Source organism: Furipterus horrens, unplaced genomic scaffold, assembly GCF_987537825.1.
Source record: "Furipterus horrens unplaced genomic scaffold, mFurHor1.1.pri manual_scaffold_6, whole genome shotgun sequence".
Taxonomy (NCBI): Eukaryota; Metazoa; Chordata; class Mammalia; order Chiroptera; family Furipteridae; genus Furipterus; species Furipterus horrens.
In genome coordinates, this window is record NW_028327176.1 from 146308731 (window position 1) to 146334028 (window position 25298).

Genomic DNA, 25298 nt, shown 5'->3' on the forward strand with positions numbered 1-25298 from the left:
GTTCATTTGTATAAATGACTTTAATGTCATTGAAAGGAGATCTTACACTTAGAACTCTTTTCTGTTTTCTTATCTGCTTCTCTGCTATCAAGTCTATGTGGGAGAGCTACTCAGCGGCTTGCAGCTCCTTTTCTCTGAGTCTCATTGTCTTCCTTTGAGGTCGGTATTTAAAAACAGTTTCATGTTTCCCATTCAGGCTAAGTGGCTCTTCAAAGATTCCTAATCCTGAGATCACAGTCAATGACACTGATGCATGTGCACATGCACACAAACATTTTACAAAGACAGCAAATGACTTTATATCACCTAATTTTAGCAGTGTGCTTTTAAAAATGTGTGGTCATAGAACTACAGAAAATAACCTCCATACACACCCAGGCTGATTATTGGAGATGACTTTTTCCACTGAGATTAACAAAGTGAAACCAACATGAACAGGGATCAGTAAGGAAATCCCAAGGTTCCGTGTACCCATAGAACATGAAAAACGTGGCCTCAGCAGAATTCAAAATTACTTTCTGCTTAGGGAAGGTAGTAATATATAATTACTCCACAGAATGATTTTGTAATTATTCTTATGCATGTGTGAACTAAATGGTCTACATGACCTTACTCCAATAGAAAAGGAAAGCAGTATTAACACCATCCCTTTATAGTTATACATGTGAGCTCAGCTACAGAAAGATAGTTCAATTCAATATGTCTTTATAATCTCAAAGTCAAGGCTCAGTCAGTCAGTCATGTTTGCTTCTTTTCCCCCCAAAATAAATCTCTAATGTAACATCCTGAAGAACCTTTCTACTATGATATTAATAAGCCAATATTTAATAAAGATGTTAGGAGCTGGATTCCCAGTCTGTGGACATTTTCTCCGTGAGTGACCTAGCATGTAAACTTCACTCAAGTGAAATTACTAAAATAAATAGCTTTAATAAAAAACTGGATTTAGGAAAATGAGGTGACACTAGAGTAGCTTATTTACATTCTCTATCAGAAATGACCTCTTAGCAAGAGATGCTTCTTTCGGCTCAGCTCACCTGAAGACATTTTCATTTGGAATTTTTCTTAGCTTTGAAGTATAACAGGGGACTGACCCAAAGTTGGTTGTAGTGGATGCAGCAAAAGAAGCATCGATGGGCTATGATGTAGCAGAGCCGATCCGTGGGCTTCATCCGACTCAGTGCTACAGGCACACTGACCAGAGTGACTGACGATTCAAACCAGCTTCTTATTTCCTGCCAGCCAAATACCACCGTTCCCTAAAACATGACTCTGGTAGAAAGGAGAGTGGAAGCAAGACCCTCACAGCAATAGCAAGGCTGGGAGCCCACTGCATGGCCTGTGGTCCACCGTCTGCCCCCACACTGGGTTCACATTCGCAGCTCACACATGTTAGATATCTATGTCTGGAGGAAAATATGAAATGTCACAATCCTGACCAAACGACAAAGCTGCTCTGTCAGTCATCTGGTTCTGTGCCACCTGCTTGGCCACCTCACTTTCCTATCCTCCCCGCCCCAAGTCAAGTGTTTTCCTTGCCAGAACATGTGGGACAAGATGGCTCCACACCCAGGTGAATTTGGCTGAAGGTGGACACCGAGTTCAGAACTGCTTCCATCTGTTATCTTCCAAGCTTTTAAGCTTCCAACCAGTGTTCAAATAGCATAATATAAGGGTAATGTGAGCAAAGTCTGATGATTTTTGCTCATTATCAAGCTATCTACACAATGCCCAAATAAATAAGGTGATCGAGTGGAGTAATGTGTCTATCCTGGGAGAAGAATAAACAGTCAAACCACGTTTTTCTTTAAAATTTCCATCTAAAAATCAATTGAGCAAAGCCTGAGATTCCCCGCTTTTTGATGTCACTTCAATTTCAATTTCAAACTGACATTGTTAAAGCTATCAAATGGACAGCACTATGAGAAAAATTCGGCTGTGAGGAAGCTGACTCACAGCTTAGGAAAATAGGTGAAAAGGCATTTGACAGAACACTAAGATTTTTTAAAGTTAAAATACAAGTGTATCTAGAAAATACTGTGAAAACACATCTCAAATACAACTGGTTTTAGTCAGAAGGCTCAGGAAAATGACCACTTAAAAAGCTGGCCAATAAAAAGGACAGCTAAAATACCCTTCTTGTTTATGACTCTCCCTCACTTTTCTGCCCTCAGACTGTACCCGTCTGGATGTCCTAAAGCAGAATAATCTAAAAGCAGTGAAAAAGTGCTGGTATTTTTCAGGATCTCTTCAAGACAGTTTTCATTTTGGTAACTTGACTGTTCTCTCCGATCAAGGCAACTGATGGACTTTTAACGTCTTTGGAGACACAGGTTCAAAGACCTCATCGTCATCTTCCACTCCTTCTTCTATTGGTTTCATCTTGGCAGAGGCTCGCTGGTGTGGGGATGACACATCTGTCAAAGACACAGAAAGAAAAACCACTTAATGCATGGCCTGTCCTGAGGTTGACATGATGTATCAATTTTAAACTCCAACTAGAAAACAAACTCCCCTGGGAATCTGCTGGTACCAGGAACGTAGTTTCCCTGAACACTATATTTTCAATCCAGCATTTCAATAAAACAACCAAGTCAAGAAGTGATTCTCAGTCATGTGAAGAGATGTGGCGCAAATTCTACTGCGTGTGCTTCTATGGCAGGAGCTTCTCAAACACATGCAGTTCCCAGTAGGTGCCCCTGAAATCTGTTTAGGACTCAAGAATATTCCTACATTAATGTCACATATGGTGACTGGAGTCCCTAGAAAGCTGATTTAACTCCTAATTTCCCTAAAGTATGGTTTTATTCTAAAACAATAGAACCTAACACCATCTGTAGCACTGCCTAAGAGAACAGGTCTTGCCACTACCTATCCAGCCACTCCCTGGACTGATATGGAGATGCAGAGGGGGGCAGCGGACACACGGGACAGGGAGAGGGCCCCTGCATTCAGGAGGGAAGAGCCAGGTGGAGAAAATACAATCCCAAGTAGCAACAAAGGTGAGAGCATCCCAGAGCTTTTAGGATGCCATTTAATCAAAAGGAGCAAGCAATAAGTGATTCATTCATTCAGTCCCTCTTTCATTCACACATTCACCAAAAGTTTATTGAGCATCTACCATATAATGGACACCGTGCCTGATGTAGAAAAAAAGATTGTCCAAAAGTAAGAGAACTTATTATAAATAGGTGCATAGACTCCTCAAGGTGCCTAATGAGCAGCTCACATGACATCACAAACAGAAAGTCCCCTCCACAGGGTTCCCACATTCAATGTCAAGCTCTAGCTTGTCAGAGTCCATCTGCCCCACCCACACCTGTGCCACCTTCTTCTTGCCTGCTAGCAAGACAGAGTGGTATTCAGCAAATGCTGAACTCAGGTTGGGTGTAAGGTTGATGATGGAAGAGTAATGGGTGAGATCCGACTCTTCAAATACTTGCTGTACAGCAAAGGCAAGTAGCAGGATCCTATAAAGACAGGAAGCAGAACGGCTACAAAAAATTTATCCACATCAACTGTTACTCCTTGGCCAGACTCAACAGCAGCCATCAGGGCCGGCCAGCCCTGGGAGCATGCTGCAGTCAGTCAGAAAGGAGAGTCAGAGGCCAGCCGCAGGTCCGCTGGCACAGAGGCAGGCAGCATGCACAGTGGTCTAGACCAGAGGCTCAGGAGACAATTCCAGGGTTCAAGTCCCTGCTCTGCTGCTTCCTAGTTATGCGACAGGGGCTCCATTACTATGCCTCTCTGGGCCTCAGTTGCCATGTCTGTAGAAAAGAGATAGTCACAGGACCTGCCTTGTAGGGTTGTTGGGAGGATTAAACAAAATAACCATATAATGTGCTGAGCAGGGTGATTGGCACATAGAAAAGGTCACTAAATGGCCCTGGCCAGTGTGGCTCAATTGGTTGGAGCAACATCGCGTAATTGAAGGGTTGCAGGTTCAATTCTTAGTCAGGATACATGCCAAGGTTGAGGGCTCAATACCCGGTCCTGGTATGCAAGATCCCCAGTCTGGTGAGAACGATCCCTGGTCTGGGAATGTATAGGGGACAACCAACTGATGCTTCTTTCTCGCATCAATGTTCCTCTCTTTCCCTCCCTCTCTTAAAAAAAAAAAAAAAAAAAAAAAAAAAGAAAAAAGCCATAAAACAATGTCCTTGGGTAAGAATAAAAAAAAAATTTTTAAAGAAAATGTCACTAAATGTCATTTCATATTAACTATATAGTCACTGCCATACATCTGGGAAAATGCCACTACCAACAGCCACATCTTCCAAAATAAAAAGGTCATATGCAGGCCTGGACTTCGGTATAGCTTATGTGTTTGGTGTACATACACAGAAATTGTTCACTTTCAAACAATTACAGTCAATTAAAATACTAAGTTTCTTGAAAGACAACTAGTGACAAACTGTAGAAAATAAGCCTGTATTAAAAATGGTCCAAGAGCTGAATTCTATCACAGAGCACAGCATGGCAGGATCCTCCCAGGCAAGGTCTTTTTATCCTTTTTCACGCAGGTGACACCAGACGCACCAAACACAACCTTCAACTCACATGTCTACTCAAGTAGCAATGAATACTATCTGTGTGACCTTGGGCAAGTTACTTCACTTCTCTGTGCCTTGATTTCCCCATCTGTAAAACAGGAATAATAACGATGTTATCTACTTCATATGGCTGTTAGAAGGAACAAATGTCTTAATATTTTTAAAGTTCTTAATTAGGTCAGTGTGTGGGATATGATAAACACTTTGTAAATATTTGTAAGTCAATAAAATGAGTGTATTAATATGGTCTTTGGAGGGCAATAGCCTAAATAATTAGAAAACCTGTTAAAGTTCATTGGCGCCCATAGGAATGGCAAAGAAAGGATGTGGGACTAGTGCATGAATAGGGGTTTGTATTTCTCAGTCTAAAGTGCCCTGACTGGAGCACAGTTATCTTCTTCTTCTTCTTCTTCTTCTTCTTCTTCTTCTTTTTTAACAACAGCCATGCCTTTCACCATGTGTCTAGCCTCAAGTAATAATTTTTAAAAAGATTTCATTTACTTATTTTTAGAGAGAGGGGACAGGAGGGAGAAAGAGAGGGAGAAAAAACAGATGTGCAAGAGAAACATTGATCAGCTGCCTTTCGCACTCCCCCAGCCGGGGACCTGGCCCGCAACCCAGGCATGTGCCCTGACTGGGAATCAAACTGGCAACCTCCGGTTGTAGAACTACACCTAACCCACTGAGCCACACTAGTCAGAGCCTTAAAGTTACAATTGAATCTCATAAAATATTAACTTAGGCTGAATATTTGCAATCAGATAAAACCCTCAGAACAAAGAAGAGGGCACATCTAAGAGAGCATTAAACCAAATCAATAATGTAGAGCATTCAGAAATAACTGTATACAACACATAACGGAAACAAGTCTAGTTTATTTTGACTGGGGAAGTGGGACCAATTGATTTCTAGTTTTTAAGCCCATCTATCAAAGCAGGTGTGATGATCTACAGTATCCTAAAGCTCCTATCTACATTGGGGCCGAAATGTTCTGAGCCTCTCACTACCTCACTAATCGCTACATTTTCCCACTGAGAGAAAATGAAGAGAGGACCGGAAACAACCTAGCGAAAACTTGCCAAGAACTTTCAGTTTTCTGTGAAAGAACTTACTCTGTTTTGACTATATTTTCCTGGGAAAGAAAGAGCTGCAGTGGTTACTACATAACATTAAAGGATATTAAGGCAAGAGTCATCCACAGTCCTGGAGTGGCATCCAGAGGTCTCCAGGTTTGGCCACCCTCTAGTCCAAGCTCTGGCAAACTCAACTGATCCCCAAATGCAACCCATCCTTTCTCTCTTCTCTTGCTTTTCTCTCCACCTGGAACAGTCTTTCCATTTCCATCTCTACTCACCAAATTCCTATTCATTTCTCAAGATGGAGTTCAAACTTCACCTCCTTCCTTTGTAGTCTTCCCTAATTCCTTCCATGGGGAAATTCTATTCTCCTCTAGACAACCACGGCCACTACACCCTCTATACCACATAGTGGTCGTAATTACGTGCACCTCTCCCATACAGGGAAATAAGCCTCCCCTGCTTGCAGCCGCTCAGAAGTACCCCGCACAAAGCAGGTCCTTGATGATTTCTTAGTACGTGAAAAAAATCCCCCCTCCAAAACCGCACAGGCCTTTAGAAAGCTGATGCTGAGGACATGGGAGAGACACAGGGCCAAACATTTCAGCTTTGCTGGGTCAAGCCCCCACCTTACCAGTGGGGCACCAGCAGCATCCAAGTGCAGACAGTAAACCCTCACTACGGAAGGGGACTGTCATCCCTATTCTCTCTCACGTTCTGAGCTAAGTCCCTTTCATGTGCTTGGCAGACTTGACAGTGCTTACAGCAAGGAGCGTTGTCTGCCAAGTAAGGTGTGTCAGTGCCGTCACCTGCTACGAAGTTTTCCTCCAATCAGCCATACAAACCCCTACTCACTCCCTTCATCTCTTTTGTATTCTGTCTCCACTGTAAAAAATGGGAACATGGACTAACAATATTCAGTTTAAAATACAACATCTTTAATTTTTAAATCTCACTAATATTTGAACTGTGGAAATCAATCTCAGGAGAATTTGAACATAAGCATAAAAGAAGGTGTTTTATTTGAGGGTAAAGGGAAACAATAAAAATAATATTTATGAGATGATGACTCTTAAGTCTGAATCCCAGCACATTCTAAAACTTATACTTTGATGTGTGTATAGTACTGTTATTAATAAAGACAAGAAGTTGTTAATGATCCACAGAATTTCTGAACCTTGACACTTTGAGTCAGGTTGGAACTTTTAGGCCAGATAATTCTTTGTTGTGAGGGGTTATCCTATGCTTTATAGAACATGTAGCAATATTCCTGACCTCTATCCTCTAGATTCCAACAATGTATCTCCCCATTTGAGACAACCCCACTGTCTCCCAGTGTTGCTAAATGTTCCCCATAGGGCCAAATGCTGCCCCCATTTGAGAACCTCTAATTGAATGACTCATGTAAATGCTCTACCAAATATGTAATGCTTCATAATTATTATTTATAATATTTTATTTAGACAGAAGTATAGTCTAAAATCATTTTAGAGGGCCTAAACATTATTTCTTTATTATTTGACTTTTTAAATGCAAATTAGACTTCATTAATCTCTAATAAAATCTTTAACCTCCAAGAGACCACCTCCACCTACTTAAAAAATATATATATATATATCTTTAAGATTTTATTTACTTATTTTTAGAGAGAGGAGAAAGGAGGGAAAAAGAGGGAGAGAAACATCTATATGTGGTTGCCTCTCAAGTGCCCCAGCTGGGAATTTGAACCCAGGCATGTGCCCTGACTGGGAATTGAGCCATTGATGTTTTCATTTGTCAGGAACTCAGCGCACTTTTCAGAGTAATTCATCACATTCATACTATTATTTCTACTTCCTACCCAGAAGCTAAACCTGAACAACCTGTGAAAGCAAACAGTGGGGAAGCTGCTACGGATGAATGCCTTTCTCACCAGGGAGGGAACCACTTGAAACACATGCTAGCAGGATAAACCAGGTGGCCCCAATAGTCCCACAAGACTGCATTTTTTTCTGCTAAAGCACTTTTCCCATGGAGAGTACCAGGTTCACTTTCATTTCAGGCTTTGTGGCAGGGTTAGAACCCACAAGTCCCCAGGTCCCACTTCCCCCAACAACAGTGCCTGTTGCTCTTTCCCCACTGGGCAGATGCACCTGAAGCTTTGCAACAGAAACGCAGCCTCAGTGTAACCACCAGAAGCTTCCCAGGGCCAGCTGGCTGCCTGAGACCTTGATAGGAATCACGGTCGCAGAGAGTGCCCACATTTGGTACCAACCTCAGTTAGCCTGGGCCTCCTGCACCACCCAGGAGGGCCAAGTAGGACAGTCACCTGGGAATCTGCCACTGTCATGGCCAGAAGAAAGGCAGGCTTCCAAGAGCAAGGAGCTCGCCTGGCCCCCAGGCCTGGTGTTCTCCGACCGCAGCAGGAGGCCTGCTGGTTCAGTGCAAAGACTCAAGAGGCCATCACTGTGCTGCTAGATATCATTATTTTGTCCACTGATAAATCCAAACCCAATTTGGAGTGCAAAAACACACACACACAGAGAGAGAGAGAGAGAGAGAGAGAGAGAGGGAGAAAGAGAGAGAGAGAATATTCTGCTTTGAGGGAACTATCTTACATTTTACAAGTTGAACATTAATAAATTCTTTCTATAAGTTTGCCTGGTTTTTCATTAATTTTATGCACTGAAGCATTATCACATATTTGCCCAGAAGGCCCAATATCTTACCTAGATGTGAGAGCATGAGGAGAGGAGAAGGGAAGAAACTGAGCTTATCTTCAGTTAAGTGCTTTTCAAACTACTTTTGCACCCAAGGCCATTACTATGAGGTCATGACCTCTGTAATATTTTAACTTTTCATTTATTCCAAATTGTAGAGAAGCAAATAACTCCGTAAACTTTCCAGGAAACTGATTTTTATCCTTCTATTAAAACCAGTTTTACAATTGGGAGACAAAAGTGGTGAACTATTTCCTTTGGTACAGTATTCCCTTGCTTATCGCAGGTATTACATTCCAGAACCCCGCCTGCGAAGTAGGAACCTTACACTTATTCTACACTCTTAAACCTATGTAACTTTAACAACATATGTATACAGTACTGCAAAATCCCGCGATATAGCGAAAAATCCGCAATAAATAATTAAATATAATATTTTTAAAAGTCCCGCAATACGTACTTACTATAATCATAGAGATAATTAGCATTTCTTTTTGCTATTAGCTATAATCACCTTCCAATGGGCTCAGGTTGCTAATGAACAGAGTTTATTAAGAAAGTATGTAAAACAAATAGTCTCAGACTGAACTGCAATCCAGACTTACCTGGTGTGAAATTGTTAAACAGTTATGTCAAGAGTATGGTTGCTTGGGGACTGTTTCATATTACACCAGGTAGAAAAAAGAAAAAACCTTCTGCCCAAAAGACTGACCCATCCCTGCCATAGACACCAGTGCACCCAGAAGGCAAAGCCAGTGGAGCAGAATGTGCTGTGCACTATACTGCACGTTCCCAGTGGACTCAGGTGAGGAATAAGTGTAGCACCGGCCAGCAGTTCTGAGGGTAAGAAAGAAAAACTCGAACTCAGAAACAGAGGCTTGAGCAAATGTAAGAGACTGATACCAAACAGGGGATACCTCCACTCGTGCCAGAGAACAGCCGGGACAGCACCATGGACACCCACAGGGGCATTTGGATCTGGGAAGCAGCGTTACCTCAATAGACCCGTTCACACGGCAGCTAGTGTCAGATCCTAGCTAAAGGGGACAGAAGCTTGCTAGCGTATGGGGTCTTTCTTTTGCAATGTGCAAGTTGGCTACGGGCATCTGTGAAGGGTGGGCTCTGGCTGTCCCCCAGATCCTTTTGTCTCCCTAAAGTCTCAAGTCAAAGGACCACAAGAAGTCACAGGGATATAAAGTACAGGACAGGAAATATAGTCAATACTGTAGTATGTAATAGCTATGTATGGTATCAGGTAGGTACTAGGCTTATCAGGGGGATCGCCTGACAAGTTATATAAATGCCTGTGCTGTGTCCTTGAAACTAATATATAGAATGTGAACCATACTTGAAAAAGAGAGAGAGAAAGAGAACCACGGGAAGCCTTTTTTATATGGACCAGAAAGATCTTATGTAACCATCAAAATTCTGGTATGGAGTAATAAAAGATTAGGTAAAAGAAATTGCCTTTGACAGAATTCTGTTCTTATTAAGCTTATTTCTATTTCAATGTGCTTCTACTTATGAGGGCCTGAGAGCCTCTCCTTGCAGTCAAAGTAAACAGACATACTTGTTGTTCTTAAATCCAGAGTGAAGGTCACCCCTGTTCTAGGGAATAAATAAGTGACATCAAGTTCAATCTTCAGATAAATACAGTACCATGAAATGAAGTTTGTCAAGTGACATTTTTCTCTGCTTCAGAAACACATTTATTAAAAAGAAATGACATTTCTGTAAACTATTCAATACAATGTAAGAGTCCCCCTATCCTCTGTTGAACTTTGATGACATTTTCTTTATTCCTTTCAAGGTGTTCTTAATTTTATTATGTTTAACCATCTGGCCAACTGCTTTAGCAAGTAATTAAAAACCTTACAGGGGTTTAGAATTTTAATTATATTATTCACTTTTTGATGAATGGGGATGGGGAAGGGTTTAATAGCTTCTTTGCTAGGAAGGATTATCATCCCATTTCCTACATTTGATTATTTATACCATAAATGTTTTTAATTAAATTTTTTAGTGAGGTCATTAGATATTTTTAAATTAAGAAATTAAGTTTGGATTGAAGCTTTCTGAACAATAATGCTGAAGAGGAGGTAAGGACCTTGTACCTAACTTCTCTTGGAGGGACTGACACCAGCGAGTTCCTCAAGCAAAGAGGTGTACAAACCAGGGCAAAGGGCGTGGGTGCAGGAAGTTAGTGGCTCCCAAGAGGTCTTCTCTGGCCGATTCCTGACTACTCAGAGAGGAGGTGAGGGCCCCTGGCTGTACGGCCACAGGTTTGAGCAGCTAAGCAACAGTGACAGTCCTGCTGCCCCTTCCTGCCCCAGAAAAAAGGCTATCGGGATGCAGAGGTGGTGGGCAGATTCAGAACAGGGTAGGTGCTTCCAGGGTGGCAGCCACGAAACAGATGCAGAGAATTACCAGTCCAGGGTGAGGCAGGAGGAGAGGAGACTGTGAGAACTGTCTCGAGCAAAAGGAAACACAGAATTGATGAACTGAGAGAGTGAAGATATAAGAAAAGAAAATGCAAGGATAAGGAAAAAGAAAGGCAACTGGAGATACCCATAGAAACAGAAAGCAGTCTGAAAAGGCATGATTCAAATAGGAAACAACCACTCAGATTTTAGTAAGAAATGAAAGGATTTCACCTAAAGGAATGAGTAAGGAGCTAGGAGATACTGGGGATACAGTGAATAAGATGGCCCCCCAAGCAAAACAAATAAACAGAAAAAATTTCAGGGAAAAAAGGAAGGTCAAAATATGGAGTAACTTGACATGATTTTTATAGTGTGCACAAAAGCAGAATCTGTTTGTACTTGGTATTAGGAACAGTCTCCTTTGAACAGAACGAGACTCATGACATTGGAATCAAAAAAGAAAGAAATGTAGTCACAGCCAGCGGTTTGGTTTTGAAGAAATCATCAGAATGTCAACATTTTTAATTTGCTTTAAATTCTGCAAAACAACCCGCAGACAAAGGAAGGGCTACTTACCATTACCAAAAGAGAACAGAGTGTTAATACCACTGAACTGTACACTTCAAAATGGTTAAGATGGCAAATTTTATGTTGTGTGTTTTATTGTAATTTTTTAAAAATTGGAAGAAGAGAGAACAGAATGCATATGCTATCAACCTTGACTGTTTAAAAGTTAAAGATCCCCACAACAGTTTGAAGGTAGAAGAGGGAAAAAATAAGAAAGGTAGTGATGTTAATGTCCTTACCTTTAAAAATGCCTCAGAGTCAAAAAGAAATGGAGGTTTATTATGTATCTAATGTCACAAAGGTAAACGATAAAAGAACAAAACCTAGCGACATCACTGTACTGAGCAGAAGGGGAAAGGGAAGTTACAAGTGAGCTAAGTTCGCTTAGTAGATGAAGGTTAACTGGCTAAATGAATAAATCACAGTACAGTATTTAACATTTTTGAACAAAAATGGTTCCAATGTGATTGCTCCTAGGGGACAATTAGGTTGGAGGGTGTTAGTTCTTTACACTGAAAGACTTTTTTATATTTGATATATAATGGTGCATATTAGCTTGATAATTTTTTGAATTTTTGACTATAAAAGATGAAGAATGTATAACTGTATAAAATCCCTTGATAGTCATTTTGCAAATGAGAAAATGCTGTGTGAAGACATAGGCTATCTACAAGATTGCTGAGGAGACAGCAGAGCCCCTCCTGGCCAGGGGAACAAAGACCCAGAGGAGGTACATGTCATATTCCCCAACCCTGAAAGGGGAAAATGCAACATACTTATGCCACTGGGTGGCTGTGAAGATTAAATGAGAAGGTGAACGTAGTCAGGATGAGTAAGCTGCCACAGCAGTGGTTAAATATCCCCAAACAAGTTTACACTCCCATATGGATATGGGTATTTGTACGGAAGACAGCAAAATAAGAACTTAAAACAAATGTCAACACCTCTCTGTGGCAGGGCTAGCCGTAGCCTTGACCAGGTTGTTTAACCTCTCTCCGCTGAACTCTACTCACCCACAACGTGGGGGGACCACTTTGCACCAGCCACCTGCGTGGGTCTGAGAACTGTTCACAGGCGCTTCCTCCCTATTCCTGCTGCCTGGTCATATCTCCTCACCACCTGTCTGTATAATTCATGTGAAGCTTATTGTTTGGAAGTCTACAGTTGTTCACAGGGGGAATTAAGTACAAATTGAGTTGAACAGATTATTTCGTGAAACCAGCCTTCACATTAAGAATGCTGTGTTGTCTTTTTGTATCTTTCCAGGTTAGTAAACAGGTAAGAGAGCTGAGAAAGTCCTTATGTCAGATATGTTGCTGGTGTTTGCAGACAAGAATGCTAACCAGATGTAGGCTAATTTGACTTAAAGCATATTTGTGCAACCAGGTCACATGAAATTAGTAGACTGTCCAAAGCACCATGTTGACATTAATAACAAAAAGTACTTGAAAAAAATTTTGTAAGAAATATTTCTAAATATTTCATAATCTTTTAAAAAGTCATAAATTTTAAGTATAATTTCCGAAAAAAATTGATGGTTTAAAATAATAAAACCTTTTAAAAAATGAGTTCCAATGGAATGTACTGCCTATATTGCCTCAGGATTTAAAAAACAAACCAAACAATAGGTTAACTACAATGAACTAAAATAAAGTTCTGCAACTTTAAAGGAAACATGATATGTCCTCCTGTTGCCATGACAATGCCTGTGTTCAGCACCACTTATCAGTGATGGAACTGCCAAGGACAATCAATCTGTGTGTGTGTATGTGTGTGTGTGTTACATATTTTATGTGGGGATCTAAACTGCGTAAGGAAGACAAGATGACAAGTACCCTGATAAGCACCTTGGTCCAGGAGCAGAGAGAAGGAAGCTTAGAATCTTCTTACATGTTCTGAACATCTTGTCCCTTCTTGGCTTCCTATGACACTTCCAGCCATGAAACTCAAGTCAGTGAAGCAAGAGTTAAATTAATTGGATTGTGAGCTACTGAATAAATGAGTAGAAACCATTTTTTCTTAGACTATCTTGTTACTTCACTTCCATCCCTTTAAATAAAAATTGGATGTGGAATACAGAATCTGTGTAGTAGAGAGCAGTGATCTTGCTCTGAATTTAGCATCAAGTGATGAGTGAAAACAGAGCACAGCATAAGAAATGAGATCAGCAGAAATTTCGCTGAAATGCTTCACCGGAAGTTCCCCTTCACCTTTTCCTGAATTGCATTTCTGTTACACTGAACACATGCTGTAGAATGTTACGAAATATGTTTGTAGCATTATATCCCAAACTGTTCAAGATCTTTAAAATTGTGCCTTCACCAGAATCTATGCAAGCCCCTAGCTTCTACCTACCAGTAGACAGAAAACACAAGTAACGTATAAAATCAGCAAAATTCCAGAATGTAGGAATTCGACAGCCTAGCTACTCAGAATTGCAGCCCAGGGAGCAGACACAGTGGCATCACATCGTCTTTGTTAAATGGGTGGACTCCCAGGCCCCACCCCAGTCTGTATTAGAATCTTTAATGAGATCTCCAAGTGATTGATAGGCTCATTTACATTTAAGAATCAGCATTCTACAGGACAAACAAAAAACCCCAAACAAAACAAAAATGCAGAAACACACATACAGAGGATCAGACAAAGATGAAAGGGAAGCTCAGAAATCAAGAGACTTTAGAGATGTATTCACCAACAGCAATGGGTACATCTGATCCTGATTTGAAAAATAATTATGAGAAGTGTTCATATGCATTTTTATGCTTAAGTCTACTTCTTTATTTAAGTTAATGACTAAATGGAATAAGGTAAAAGTTGCTTAATTAGGAAAGTATACAAAATAAATTTAATTTTTAGAGAGTAGTTTTGCTCATAATTCTGTAAGAACATGAGAGGCAAAGTGAAAGCTCACTAAAAGCTAAAAGGCTGGAGAATATGATTGGTTAATTTTGTTAAAAATCTAATAATTTTTTATTGTATTTTTTCCCATTTCCATTTACTCCCCTTATATCCTCTTTCACCTCCTCCACCAACCCCATTGCTTAATTTTTAATGTTCTTCTGTAGAACCCTCCTACAAAGAATAAGGGGAAAATTTCATTGAAATGGAAATTAACCAGTCTAGGAAATCCTATTTGCAGCTCTGCTCGGTCATAATGAAGGGCGGGGGAATGGTAGATTTCTCCAAAGAAGCAGGTTGGAGGGGAAGGAAGTGAGTGTGGGCAAGCACTACCTCTCTCTGAGTGTAGGTGGCTCATCTTGCAAAGGGGTGAGTAATAACAGCGCTGTGCCTTGCTAGCAGAGCTGTCAGGTTCAAGAGAGAGAATGGGTACGGAAGTGACCTGTAAACTGTACAGCGCTTGTCAAGTGTTATATGGATTTTTTTCTTCTCTTTTTAAAACACAGAGACAATATGGGCTAACAGCATGGGCTTTGGAATCAGACAAGATATTTAGGTTAGTATTCCAGCTCCTCCCCCTATGGTGCTGGAACAAGTGAATAAGCAGCTCATATTTCCAATTTCCTCATCTGTAAAATGAAATAATACTCACCACGGTAGACTGGGTCATTGTCAAAATACCTGCTTTCCCTCCCTCCTCGGGCCCCTTCCTGCGCAGGCCCTGCAGGAGGATCAAAAATCAATTCACTGATGGCGGTTCTGGCCAAATGACTTCTCTGGCCCTAAGAGCCACGGTGTGATTCTGCCACCACCATCTTCCCTCTGCCATGAGCGACAGTGACCCAGACAGTGACTGCTCCTTCCGCGTTCCAGAGTGAGTTGCACACAGGCCCGGAGCAGCACCCAGCATGCACATGAGCAAGAAAAGAGCCTCTTCATCACAGACAGAGATGGGGCGGGGGGGGGGGGGGCTGTTAGTGCCACATCTTCTAGCAAAAACTAATTTACCTCCCTCTGTGCAGGATTACAGTGAATATTCAATGTGATTATGCATAGAGAGCACCTGAAAAAATAATAGCTGCTATTGTCAATTACCGTTTGTTCCCTTCTCCCCATTAGTATTCACAAAACTGATAGCACTGCTGCGAGCAGCTGCCATGCCCGTCCCATTTGCACATCAGAAGCGTGGAATACTAAGAGCTTAGTCACTAGTGTTAGGGACCTACCATTTACTAAGACCTAACACATGCTCAAAATGTGATCAATTTTGTTATTTCAGCCTCACAGTCCTAGGAGATTGATTTTGCATTCTGTTTTACAAGGAATGTAATTTGTAATATGGAAAAGTAGAAGGCATATTGATGGGACTGGCAAAAGAAAAACGACTGCCTTCAGTAGTTCTGAGCTAAAACTGAAGTAAGAGAAACAAGAACCAGTTTTTAATGAATTACATGCTAGCGTGAATTAAGTAATCCATAGTTAGTGTCGGTATTGTGCTCAAGTCCTAACGTCTTTCATTAAACTGCAGGAGTGAAGCTAAGAAACTCAGAAGAAATGTTGGTTAGAGGGAGCAGGTATGAACGTGGACTTGTGCAGTTCACACACACTCAAAAATATGCACACATGTAGCTAGACGCGTTTGTACCAATATGTAAGATCTTGCCGAATGAGCCTGAGGCTAAATAATTAAATAAACAACTTAAGCAGGTTGTATACCCTTTTAGTACAGAAAAGCCCTAAAGTCTAGTTAGACAAGGGAACAAGGAAACTCAAAGGGAAAATGTGACCCTGCACGGGAGGGCCACACACTTCTTTACAGACACTGAAGCCTGATCCATGCAGGGAAGGACTGGATTAAATTCAGGATTTCCAGATTTACTATAAGGAAGAGGGAAGAAAACAGAGCAGGAGTTGTGACCAGATCCTGGCCTGTGTGGAGATATGACAGCTCATGTCAGATGAGAGAGGTCATGTGACTTCCCCCAAGTCACACAGCTAATAATTATTAGAGCAAGAACCCAGGTCTGTATCGACAACATGTGTGCCCAATCCACTGAACACCAGGAAATATAGATTTCTGGAGGCAAGTAAAGTACAAATGTTAATCTTGAAAACATGTTTTAATTCTATTTAAACAACATACTCTACATAATTTTTCCCTCTAAAATGTTTTACACCCCCCAAATATTTAGATTATACAATAAATACTACAGAAAAACAAAACTGATTTTAAGTCAACGAATTCTCATACTATATACTGCTGTTTCTCATGCTTCCTGAACAAGATTGTAAAATGAAACAAAAGTAAGAACTACAAAAATAAGCTATTATATAGGAAAAATAATCACATACAATATTTAACTGCAATATCCTTTCTGCTGACCTTTCTTAGTACGTAATCTCTATACAGGTAATTAAGATGGGTCCATTTGAAAATGCTTATCGACCACCAACTGTTTCAATACATTTGATATGCTAGTAGACTACAGACTTTGGTCAATCTCAGTTATTTTCAAAATGTAATTTTGGAATAAAATACAGCCATTCCAAATTTCTCATTTGTGTGAATCCTGAAATCTCCTTTAGATCCACAGAGCATTTCTATGCCTAGTCTTTGCTTTGGAAGCTTACACCAATTACATGCCTTGTCAAACCTTTGTCAATTTAAACTACGCAATAATTAAAATACTTAAGCCAATTTATCTAAAGCATCCAAAGTTACAAGATCATTTACATAAACATTTACGATTGCTGAATGTGGAACTGTATTTACCAAAAAGTTAGTCTGGATTAATGTACAATTGGAAATATAAATAGTTTTTGGCTTGTGCAATAGGATAATTTGTCTTTTTGTGATTGTACATGAATTTGTTTCAAGTCCTTTTACTATCATTCTTGGAATAATTCTTAAAGTAATGTTAAACATTTAATCCTTAATCTCTCTTTTCTCATTTTACTTACTAATCTTTAATAGCTGTGTCATCAGTGTACATGAAATGCCTTAAAACTATCTAAACTATGGAAGAAGGCTCTCACAAAACTTGCCTCTTGCTGGTGTGTGAGTAAGGTAAGTCATGGAGTGTTGCATGGTCTCCTTCTTCTTCAGGGATATTCCATGACCCGGTCACCTGTTAACTCCTGGCACTCACACCGAGATAACCAGCCAGTAGTAAAATACCCAGCAGCTGTTTTGCTTCCATTTTTAACACACTGCTGGGGCCAGGCCTTCACTAGAACTAGAACTATAAACATGAAAACAAAGCTGAATATCCAGCAAACCATATTTCACACTATTCTGGTGGACCAGTATTTAAGAAAAATATGTGGCAAAATAAGTTAACACTTTCTGAAACAGAAATAAGAGTTCTAAAGTTGGATTTTTGCTGATATGAAATTTGGGGGGGGACTAGAAAAAATATGATAATTTTTAATGATACCTTTAGGTTGCCAAATAGTTACTTGCAAAGTTATTTTTATGATCCAAGGTGTCATTGGTCTGTTTCCAGTGACATCCATCAGAATCCCAAAGTAGTATCAGTTTTGGGATAACTTACGAAGAGAGGACACACTGGAGGTGCCCCGAAGAAACTGGTGTAAGCCGTCTTCGCTGTCACTGGAGCTGGCTATACTGTTCCTCATTTCCATCATGGAGATCTGTGTGCAAAGGCTGAGCTGGTGTTCCAATTTTTTGGCTTTCTGAAAAGCAAAGTTTTAAGATTTCTGACATCTATGGGACTCACACCTTATATTCCCTATCAGCAGCATTTGCTTTTCCTTGAAATATAAGGTTACATAGTAAGTGCCCAATAAATGTTAGCTATAATTTTTATTTTCTGATATTTCTATAAATACAGTATAATAAATTTAATATAATCAATAGCCTATTTATTAATCTATAAATAATAAGCACCAACCTAATTTAATAGACAAGGTGACCTTAAGGGAGTGCAGACCCATACTCATAGTCCCTGGAGAATAGTACTTATCACAGGAATGATGCTTTGCAAGATCTCTTCTATGATCATTTTAATTTCCTTCTAAGCAAATGTGGGGAAATGAATATCACATTCATTGTTGTTGAAGATTTATACAGCTCTAAAATTCTAAACTGGTTTGCTACAGGTCTCCATCCTAAATCCTCTCTAGTCACTTGTGGGCTTTCTGGAATGTGCCTGGCCAGGAGGATGTGCAAGACTGGAAGACCCCAGGGTTACAATGCCAGTTTCCTGCTCAATGGGCTTTGCCAGCCTTTCTCAGCCTGCACCCTCCCCACTGCCCTGCCTCCCCTGGCTTACTCCTCCTCGGCTCCCATGACGACTCACTATCTCCTTTAGATTCCTTAAACAACTCTTTATAAAGAGGACAGCACCTCATCACCATCAGTGGAGGTTCCTGACATTTAGAGACATCTCAACTTACAAAATACTTCCTCATTCTTGAAAAATAATTCCCTGAAGCCTTTTCCACTTAATGTATGACTACTTAATGAAAATTCACAGGGACACCCCCAAAACAGAATTCATTTATAAAAAATTGTGTACTTATTCTTACATGTTCAAACTTCAGTGACCTTCAAAGTATTCTCTATTTGATGCAACACACTGTTTATTCCACTGCTCAAAACAGTTTTTGAACTCATCAATTTTGATACCTTTTAGTGCTTCTGCCATTTTTTTTTTCACTTCTTCCACATCGGCAAAATGTTTTCCTTTGAGGATATTTTTCATCCAGGGAGACAACAAAAAATGTTGCTTGGGGGCAAGATTGGGTGAATAGGGGGTGGGACACAGGGGTCATGACATTTTTGGTCAAAAACTGCTGAAAACTCAGTGTGGTGTGGGCAAGTGCACTTCTAAATCACCCATCATGAAATGGGCAAATGTGTTGAAAGAGCCTTCAAAAAAAAATTCACTAAAGCTGAATACAGCCTCTTACAACAACATCAGCTGGTACACTAATACAGATGGATTCTTAGAATGCTCACCTAGCTGGGGAAGCCTATACTACAAGGGGCCTACCTTCCAGAAGATAATTCTGTTTTTGGGGGGGTCAGCCCTCATATATTGCATTAAGTAAAGGTATATTTCACTATATATATTTATTTAACAAAATAAACACACTCAGCAAAACACTTACTTTATCATTTAAGGTAGGATCATTCAATGAGTAGAGCTTATTTGTAATGTCTTTTCCTATAAGATACCTAAATATTTCATATAGGAAAGGTTCAGATTCCAGAAAGTAAGTTAATCTTTCTCTTGACCAGCATAAAAATCTGCAGTTATCGTCTGCAACAATGGTGACCTGATGAAGAAACACAGAAAGAAACAAGTACATCTTTGTCCATGAATTATGGTTATAGGAATTTGGGGGAGGAGAAGAGTAGAATAATTTAGTGGATAATATTATAGCAATGATTTGTCTGTCATATTAGTTCAATTAAAATAAAATCCATATATATAAGCATCCATAACTATGTATAAAATTGTGTTTAAAACCAAACAATCTGAAGATTAAATAAAATGAAATCCACTGAGTTTTGTAGTTGTTGTTTAATGAGTTTTGGTGACAGAAGAATAATTGTGTCAACAGCACTGCTGTAGAGTGTATTAGCTGATGTTCCAATTGGATGTAAAACTTATGGCTAAAGATTACAACAGAGGTTTAAGAACACAGCTTCAAGCAAACAGACAAACAAACAACTCCACCGAGGTAATATTCAGGAAGCCAAGTTATAGACAAAAGACTTCTTCCACCAACTCTGCAAACATACACTAGGGAATGAGAACAGTGACTCATGAATTGGTTTAGGGCCCAGGCTGTTACTAAACAGTATGGCCAGTGAGGGACCTTCTCTGGCACAATGGTGTACAAGAAAGCCAAGATCCTTGCCTTATGAAGCTTACATTCTGATGAAGGAAGCTAATAATAAGTAAATAAAATATGGCACTGAGTGAGTGTTTTTGGCAAATATAAAACAGGGGAAAGTGATAGAGAATGACTAGGGAATGACAGTAGCATCTAATGTCACTCATTTTACATACGTATTGTACATTTAAACACTTAAGGGGCTGTTATATCTATCATATAAATGGATCCTTAAAATTGACTTTAACTTCTGGCCAAGATGGAGGTGTAGGTAGACAGGCTGTGTCCCCCTCTACAACTAAGAAGGAATACAACTACCTCAAAAATGGAGACAACCAGAAGTTCTAGAAAATCAAGCTGCTGGGAAGTCCAACAAACAAGGATATAAAGAAGAAATACTCATCTAGAAAGGTAGAAGGGGCAGAGCCAGGGTGCTAGGGATGCAGTGTGGAGGTGGCTGCAAAGCTAGTGGCAACAGCAGCTGTGGCCGGTCAGCAGAAAGCGCAGTCACACATTTAAAAAAAAGTAGGGAGGGACACCTGGGGAGCGATCCCTGCCCCAGACTAGACCACACAGCTCATGGTTCAAGTGCCGGGGAAAATGAAACCTCATTGCTTCTGACTGTGAAAACCAGTGGGGGTTGGGACGGAGGAAGAAACTGCAGGTCTCTCAGCAGAGTCTTCCTGTTTGGAGGACCCCATAGTCCTAGAATGTCTGCAGACCCACCCACTCTGGGAACCACAGCCAGGGAAATAGCTAGAGAGGTGTCAGGCCTATGTGGAAAGCAGAAAAAGTGCCTGGAAAAGGGGCTAGTGCTGAGCAAGCAGCATGGTTCCCTCTCAAACCTCTCCCTTCCCACAGCACCACAATGTGGTAAAACTGGTCATCCCACACTGGCCAATACCTAAGGCTCCGCCCCTTATAATGTAACAGGTGTGACAGCTCTACCTAAGACACAGAGGCAAACACAGGAGCCTGTCAAGTTGAGGAGACAGAGAAGTATGGCCTAAAAAGAGGGGACAGATTAAAGTTCCAGTGGGAGAACTAAGCGACAAGGAGATAGCCAACCTAACAGATGCAGAATTCAAAACACTGGTGATAAAGATGCTCATAGACTGGACAGATATACTTGAGTATGGCAAACACAGAAGGGAAAAAGGGAAGGCTATGCTAAGTAAAACGAAGGAAAATCCACATGAAACCAATAGTGAAGGGAAGGAAAGCAGGGTTCAAATCAATGATTTGGAACATAAGGAAGAAATAAACAGTCAACCAGTACAGAATGAAGAAACAAGAAAAGAAAAAAATGAGGAGAGGCTTGGGAACCTCTCGGACAACTTTAAATGTGCCAACATCCAAATCATAGGGTTGCCAGAAAGAGAAGAGGAAGAGTAAAAAATTGAAAACTTATGTGAAAAAATAATGGAAAATTTCCCAAATTTGGTGAAGGAAATAAACACATAAGTCCAGGAAGCAAAGAGTTCCAAACAAGGTAGGCCCAAAAAAGACCGCACCAAGACACATCATAATTAAAATGCCAAAGGTTAAAGATAAAGAGAGAATCTTAAAAGCAGCAAGGGAAAAGAAGAGAGTTAACTATAAAGGGGTTCCCCTAAGCTTATCAGCTGATTTCTAAAAGAAACTTTGCAGGCAAGAAGGAACTGGCAATAAGTATTCAAAGTGATGAAAAGCAAGGACCTACATCCAAGATTACTGTATGGAGCAAAACTATCATTTAAAATGGGAGGGCAGATAAAGTGCTTCCCAGACAAGGTAAAGCTAAAGGAATTCATCGTCATCAAGCCCTTATTATGTGAAATGTTAAAGAGACTTATTTAAAAAAAGAAAATCAAAACTATGAACATTCAAATGACAGCAAACTCATAACTATCAACAAAAGAACCTAAAAAATAAAAACAAAAACAAACTAAGCAAACAACCAGAATAGGAACAGAATCATAGGTATGGGGATCATTTGGAGGGTTATCAGCTGGGAGGAGGAAGTGGGAGAAATGGGAAAATGGTGCAGGGATTAAGAAGCATAATTGGTAGGTACAAAATAGACAGGGGGAAGTTAAGAATAATATAGGAAAGGGTGGAAGCCAAAGAACGTACATGTACGACCCATGGACATGAACTAAGGGGTGTGTGTGGAATTACTGGAGGGAGGAGAGGTAGTAGGTGGAGGGGAGCCAAAGGAAAAGAAAGTGGGACAACTGTAACAGCATAATCAATAAAATGTACTTAAAAATTGCCTTTAAGATAAGACAGGTAATATTCTTCCCTATTTTTCAGATGCTAAATGAGAAGCACCAAAATACATAGGCACAAACACATGTTAATTGATGGTGGAGTGGCATTTCTGATTTTCAGCCCAGGCATATTTTCCTACCAGGCCAAACCCTACCCAATGTGCCCAATATTCTTTGAGATGATCCAATGAATGTCATCTGGCCAAGTGACCACAAAGTTCGCTCACAGTCCATTGATAGTACCTCAAACAAAGAACAGCTGAGTACATGTCATGAAGCCTATATTCTAGTGGAAGAAGCCAATAATAAGTAAAAACATATGACAAAAAAAGGTAAGATGTATAGGATGAGAAGTGTAAGGTCAAGCCAGTCCTCAAGTGTTCCCAGAAACAGTAGGAGATGGGTAAGTGCAAGCAACTGACTAATACTCCACAGGAGTGATTAGAAAAAGGTGAGCACCGGGTACCCCCAGCGGCCCAGTCATGCCCATAGGCACTGAAGAAAGGGTTTGGAGAGCTGAGGTGCCTTCACTTTGCAAAGACTGCATCCATGACTTTGGAAAATATAATTCATGTACCACAGGACAAGGAATTGAAAATCATCCAGGAAAAGAGAAGAATAAATTATATCTAGGTGACAAATAAGGCATTTAAAACTTCTTTTCACACATTTGAATAACCTCATTACCACTGAGGCAATGATACTTTTAATATGATACTGTAATTTGCTTAGCAAATCCATATCTTACTGATGGTTAAAAAATTCTTTAAACATGTTTAAATTATTACTGAATTCAAACTTAATAGGAGTATTTGAATAATAAGCTATCACAGCAATATGTATGAGTAACTTACAAGTCCATAAAAGCAAGTATTTAGTTGGAAGTGAGTAGTTAGTGAGTTCCTGCCACAACAGTCTGGTAAAACATATTTTAATGAGGAATTTTTATAAATTGATGTTGGAATATTTAAAGCTCTGTAAAATAAATTTGCTTCCTGAGGTACTAGGGTCCTTCAGCAATGCCATACTTGACTTCTTATGAAGAATTGCACTGAAGAAATAGAAGCCAACATGGCAATGGAAGATGTGGAACAATTTCTCTGCAGCAGAGTGCACCTATGCAGTTGTAACCGGGTTTCTGTGATTACCTCAAGGTTCTGGGTCAGTCTCTCACTTTAGATTCTAAACCATTCCGCACCCTCACACAATGAAAAGACAATACACAGAACAAGGGTGCTGAGGGAATTGCCGAAGGTGCTAGAACTAGAAACAGCAGTCTGACAGTATGACTGGTTGGTTGACTGTCCTCAGGGAAGAATTTGTTATTTTCTCTGTGTGTTGTACAACTTTTCACACACCGGGAACATGAAAACATCCCAGAAGTGGTCTATTCAACTAATTCTCACTGAGTTCTCACAATCATGGAAATACAGCATTCAAAACTGGCAGATTAAGCTGTTTCACTGCTTGACCAAAAGATGTATTTCGTACTAAGGTAAGGTGTAATTTAAATACCAGTTAAAACTTAGTGTTCATTTACTTTTACAAGAGGTTGGACATCTTCCTCCAAGACATTCTTCTTCCCTTAAAGTCAATAAGCTTTGATTTTCAGGCTTCAGAGCACAGAACATGCTATCAACTCTGAGAAGGCCACAGAGAAGAATGCCAAAGGAAAATGTGTAAGTGGCAAAGCTCACCAAATATAAAAGAACTGCACAAAGAAGAAACCAAACGTGAAAGCCAATGTCTACTTTTTATAACTATACTTAAGATTCTGTTAACAGTTCTAAGTAGCAACTTGGGTCTGGAAGTACCAAAAAGACTGTAAGCACCCCGGGAGCAGCCATAAGTTCAGAATCTGTTTTCTCAACTCTATCACTATGGATCTCATTACAGTTACCTCATGCATCTGAATGACACTTTGCTGTGTAGTCTCAAAGGACAGTTGAGGCCACCTGCCTTTCTTCCTTCCTTTCATCCTAAGGTAAAATTTATTAGGACCACGACCAAAGAAGAAAGAAATAAAAATGTAAAGGAAGTAGCTCCTTGTTAGAATAGTTGTAACTGTTCAAGGTTAGAGGAAAATGAGATTAGCAGGTACAGAGCATGTGGGTGGAACAGTTTGATCACTGGTACTTTCCAGTATCCTCTGCCATGGGCACAGGTAGTAAGAGACTGGCCCTGGGAACCCATGACATTTTTCATTTGGGAACTCGCTTCAGTAAGAGGACTGCCTACGCAGATGTGCAACAGCTATTTTTACTCGTGTGTAACTGCCAACGGGAACATTTTATCAACAATCAAAACATAATCTCTCCAGAGGGCTCACTCTGATGGAGTCTGCACCAGCTGTACAAGCTATAGGTTCGATGCTGCTGCAGGAATTGTTACCCATTGGCCAACTAGGACATGCCACACCAGACTCTATGCAGAGAAAGGCTGACCGGTGTGTGGAAAGGCTGAACACATGTCCTTCACACAGCTGTGGTACCACCACTTGGGGCATGTTTTGGAATCTTCATAACAATTACCAGGAACATTTATCAACTATCAAATCCCACTCCCCAGACCCCAAGAAGATAACTGTACCTAGTGGTAGGAATTCCTTTTTTGTTAACTTAATTATAAATAACTTGAAGTCAAGTACAAATGATAGTACATGTTATAACCCTGGCCTCTTGGGAATATTTGCGGTTCAGTTCCCACCCTCTCTCTAAATCCATCTTTTCAGGATCACAAGAGATGGAGCTACTGTATAAAAGCACTTGAAACTACACACAGAGAAATGGAGGCAACGGACAAAAGTCAGGCTTTGCAAAAAGAAATTGTAAGGAGGTCAGAGGAAAGAAGGAGAGAGGAAAGAAGTGGCCCTGTTCTAGTTTGTAGATGGTGGTGATCAAAGATACAATAAGAACATAAATCTCAGTGCACAGCTCACTTTTATAAACACAAGATGAGA

The 25298-nt window shown here is 40.2% G+C and overlaps 1 protein-coding gene across 2 annotated transcripts in view; it reads right to left on the minus strand.

The window, feature by feature from the left end:
• Positions 1–1023: 1023 nt before the first annotated feature.
• POPDC1 (popeye domain cAMP effector 1) overlaps positions 1024–25298 on the minus strand; it is a 38430-nt gene continuing 14155 nt past the window's right edge. The window contains exons 7-10 of one of the 2 annotated variants that reach the window (XM_090279708.1): positions 19356–19523; positions 17774–17915; positions 4561–4641; positions 2353–2417 (exon numbers count right to left, since the gene is read on the minus strand). In XM_090279708.1, the coding sequence (XP_090135834.1) occupies positions 4586–4641; positions 17774–17915; positions 19356–19523 (366 nt within the window). In that variant the 3' untranslated portion in view covers positions 2353–2417; positions 4561–4585. Of the gene's footprint in view, positions 2418–4560; positions 4642–17773; positions 17916–19355; positions 19524–25298 lie in introns of both variants that reach the window. The other variant, XM_090279707.1, reaches the window with a different exon arrangement.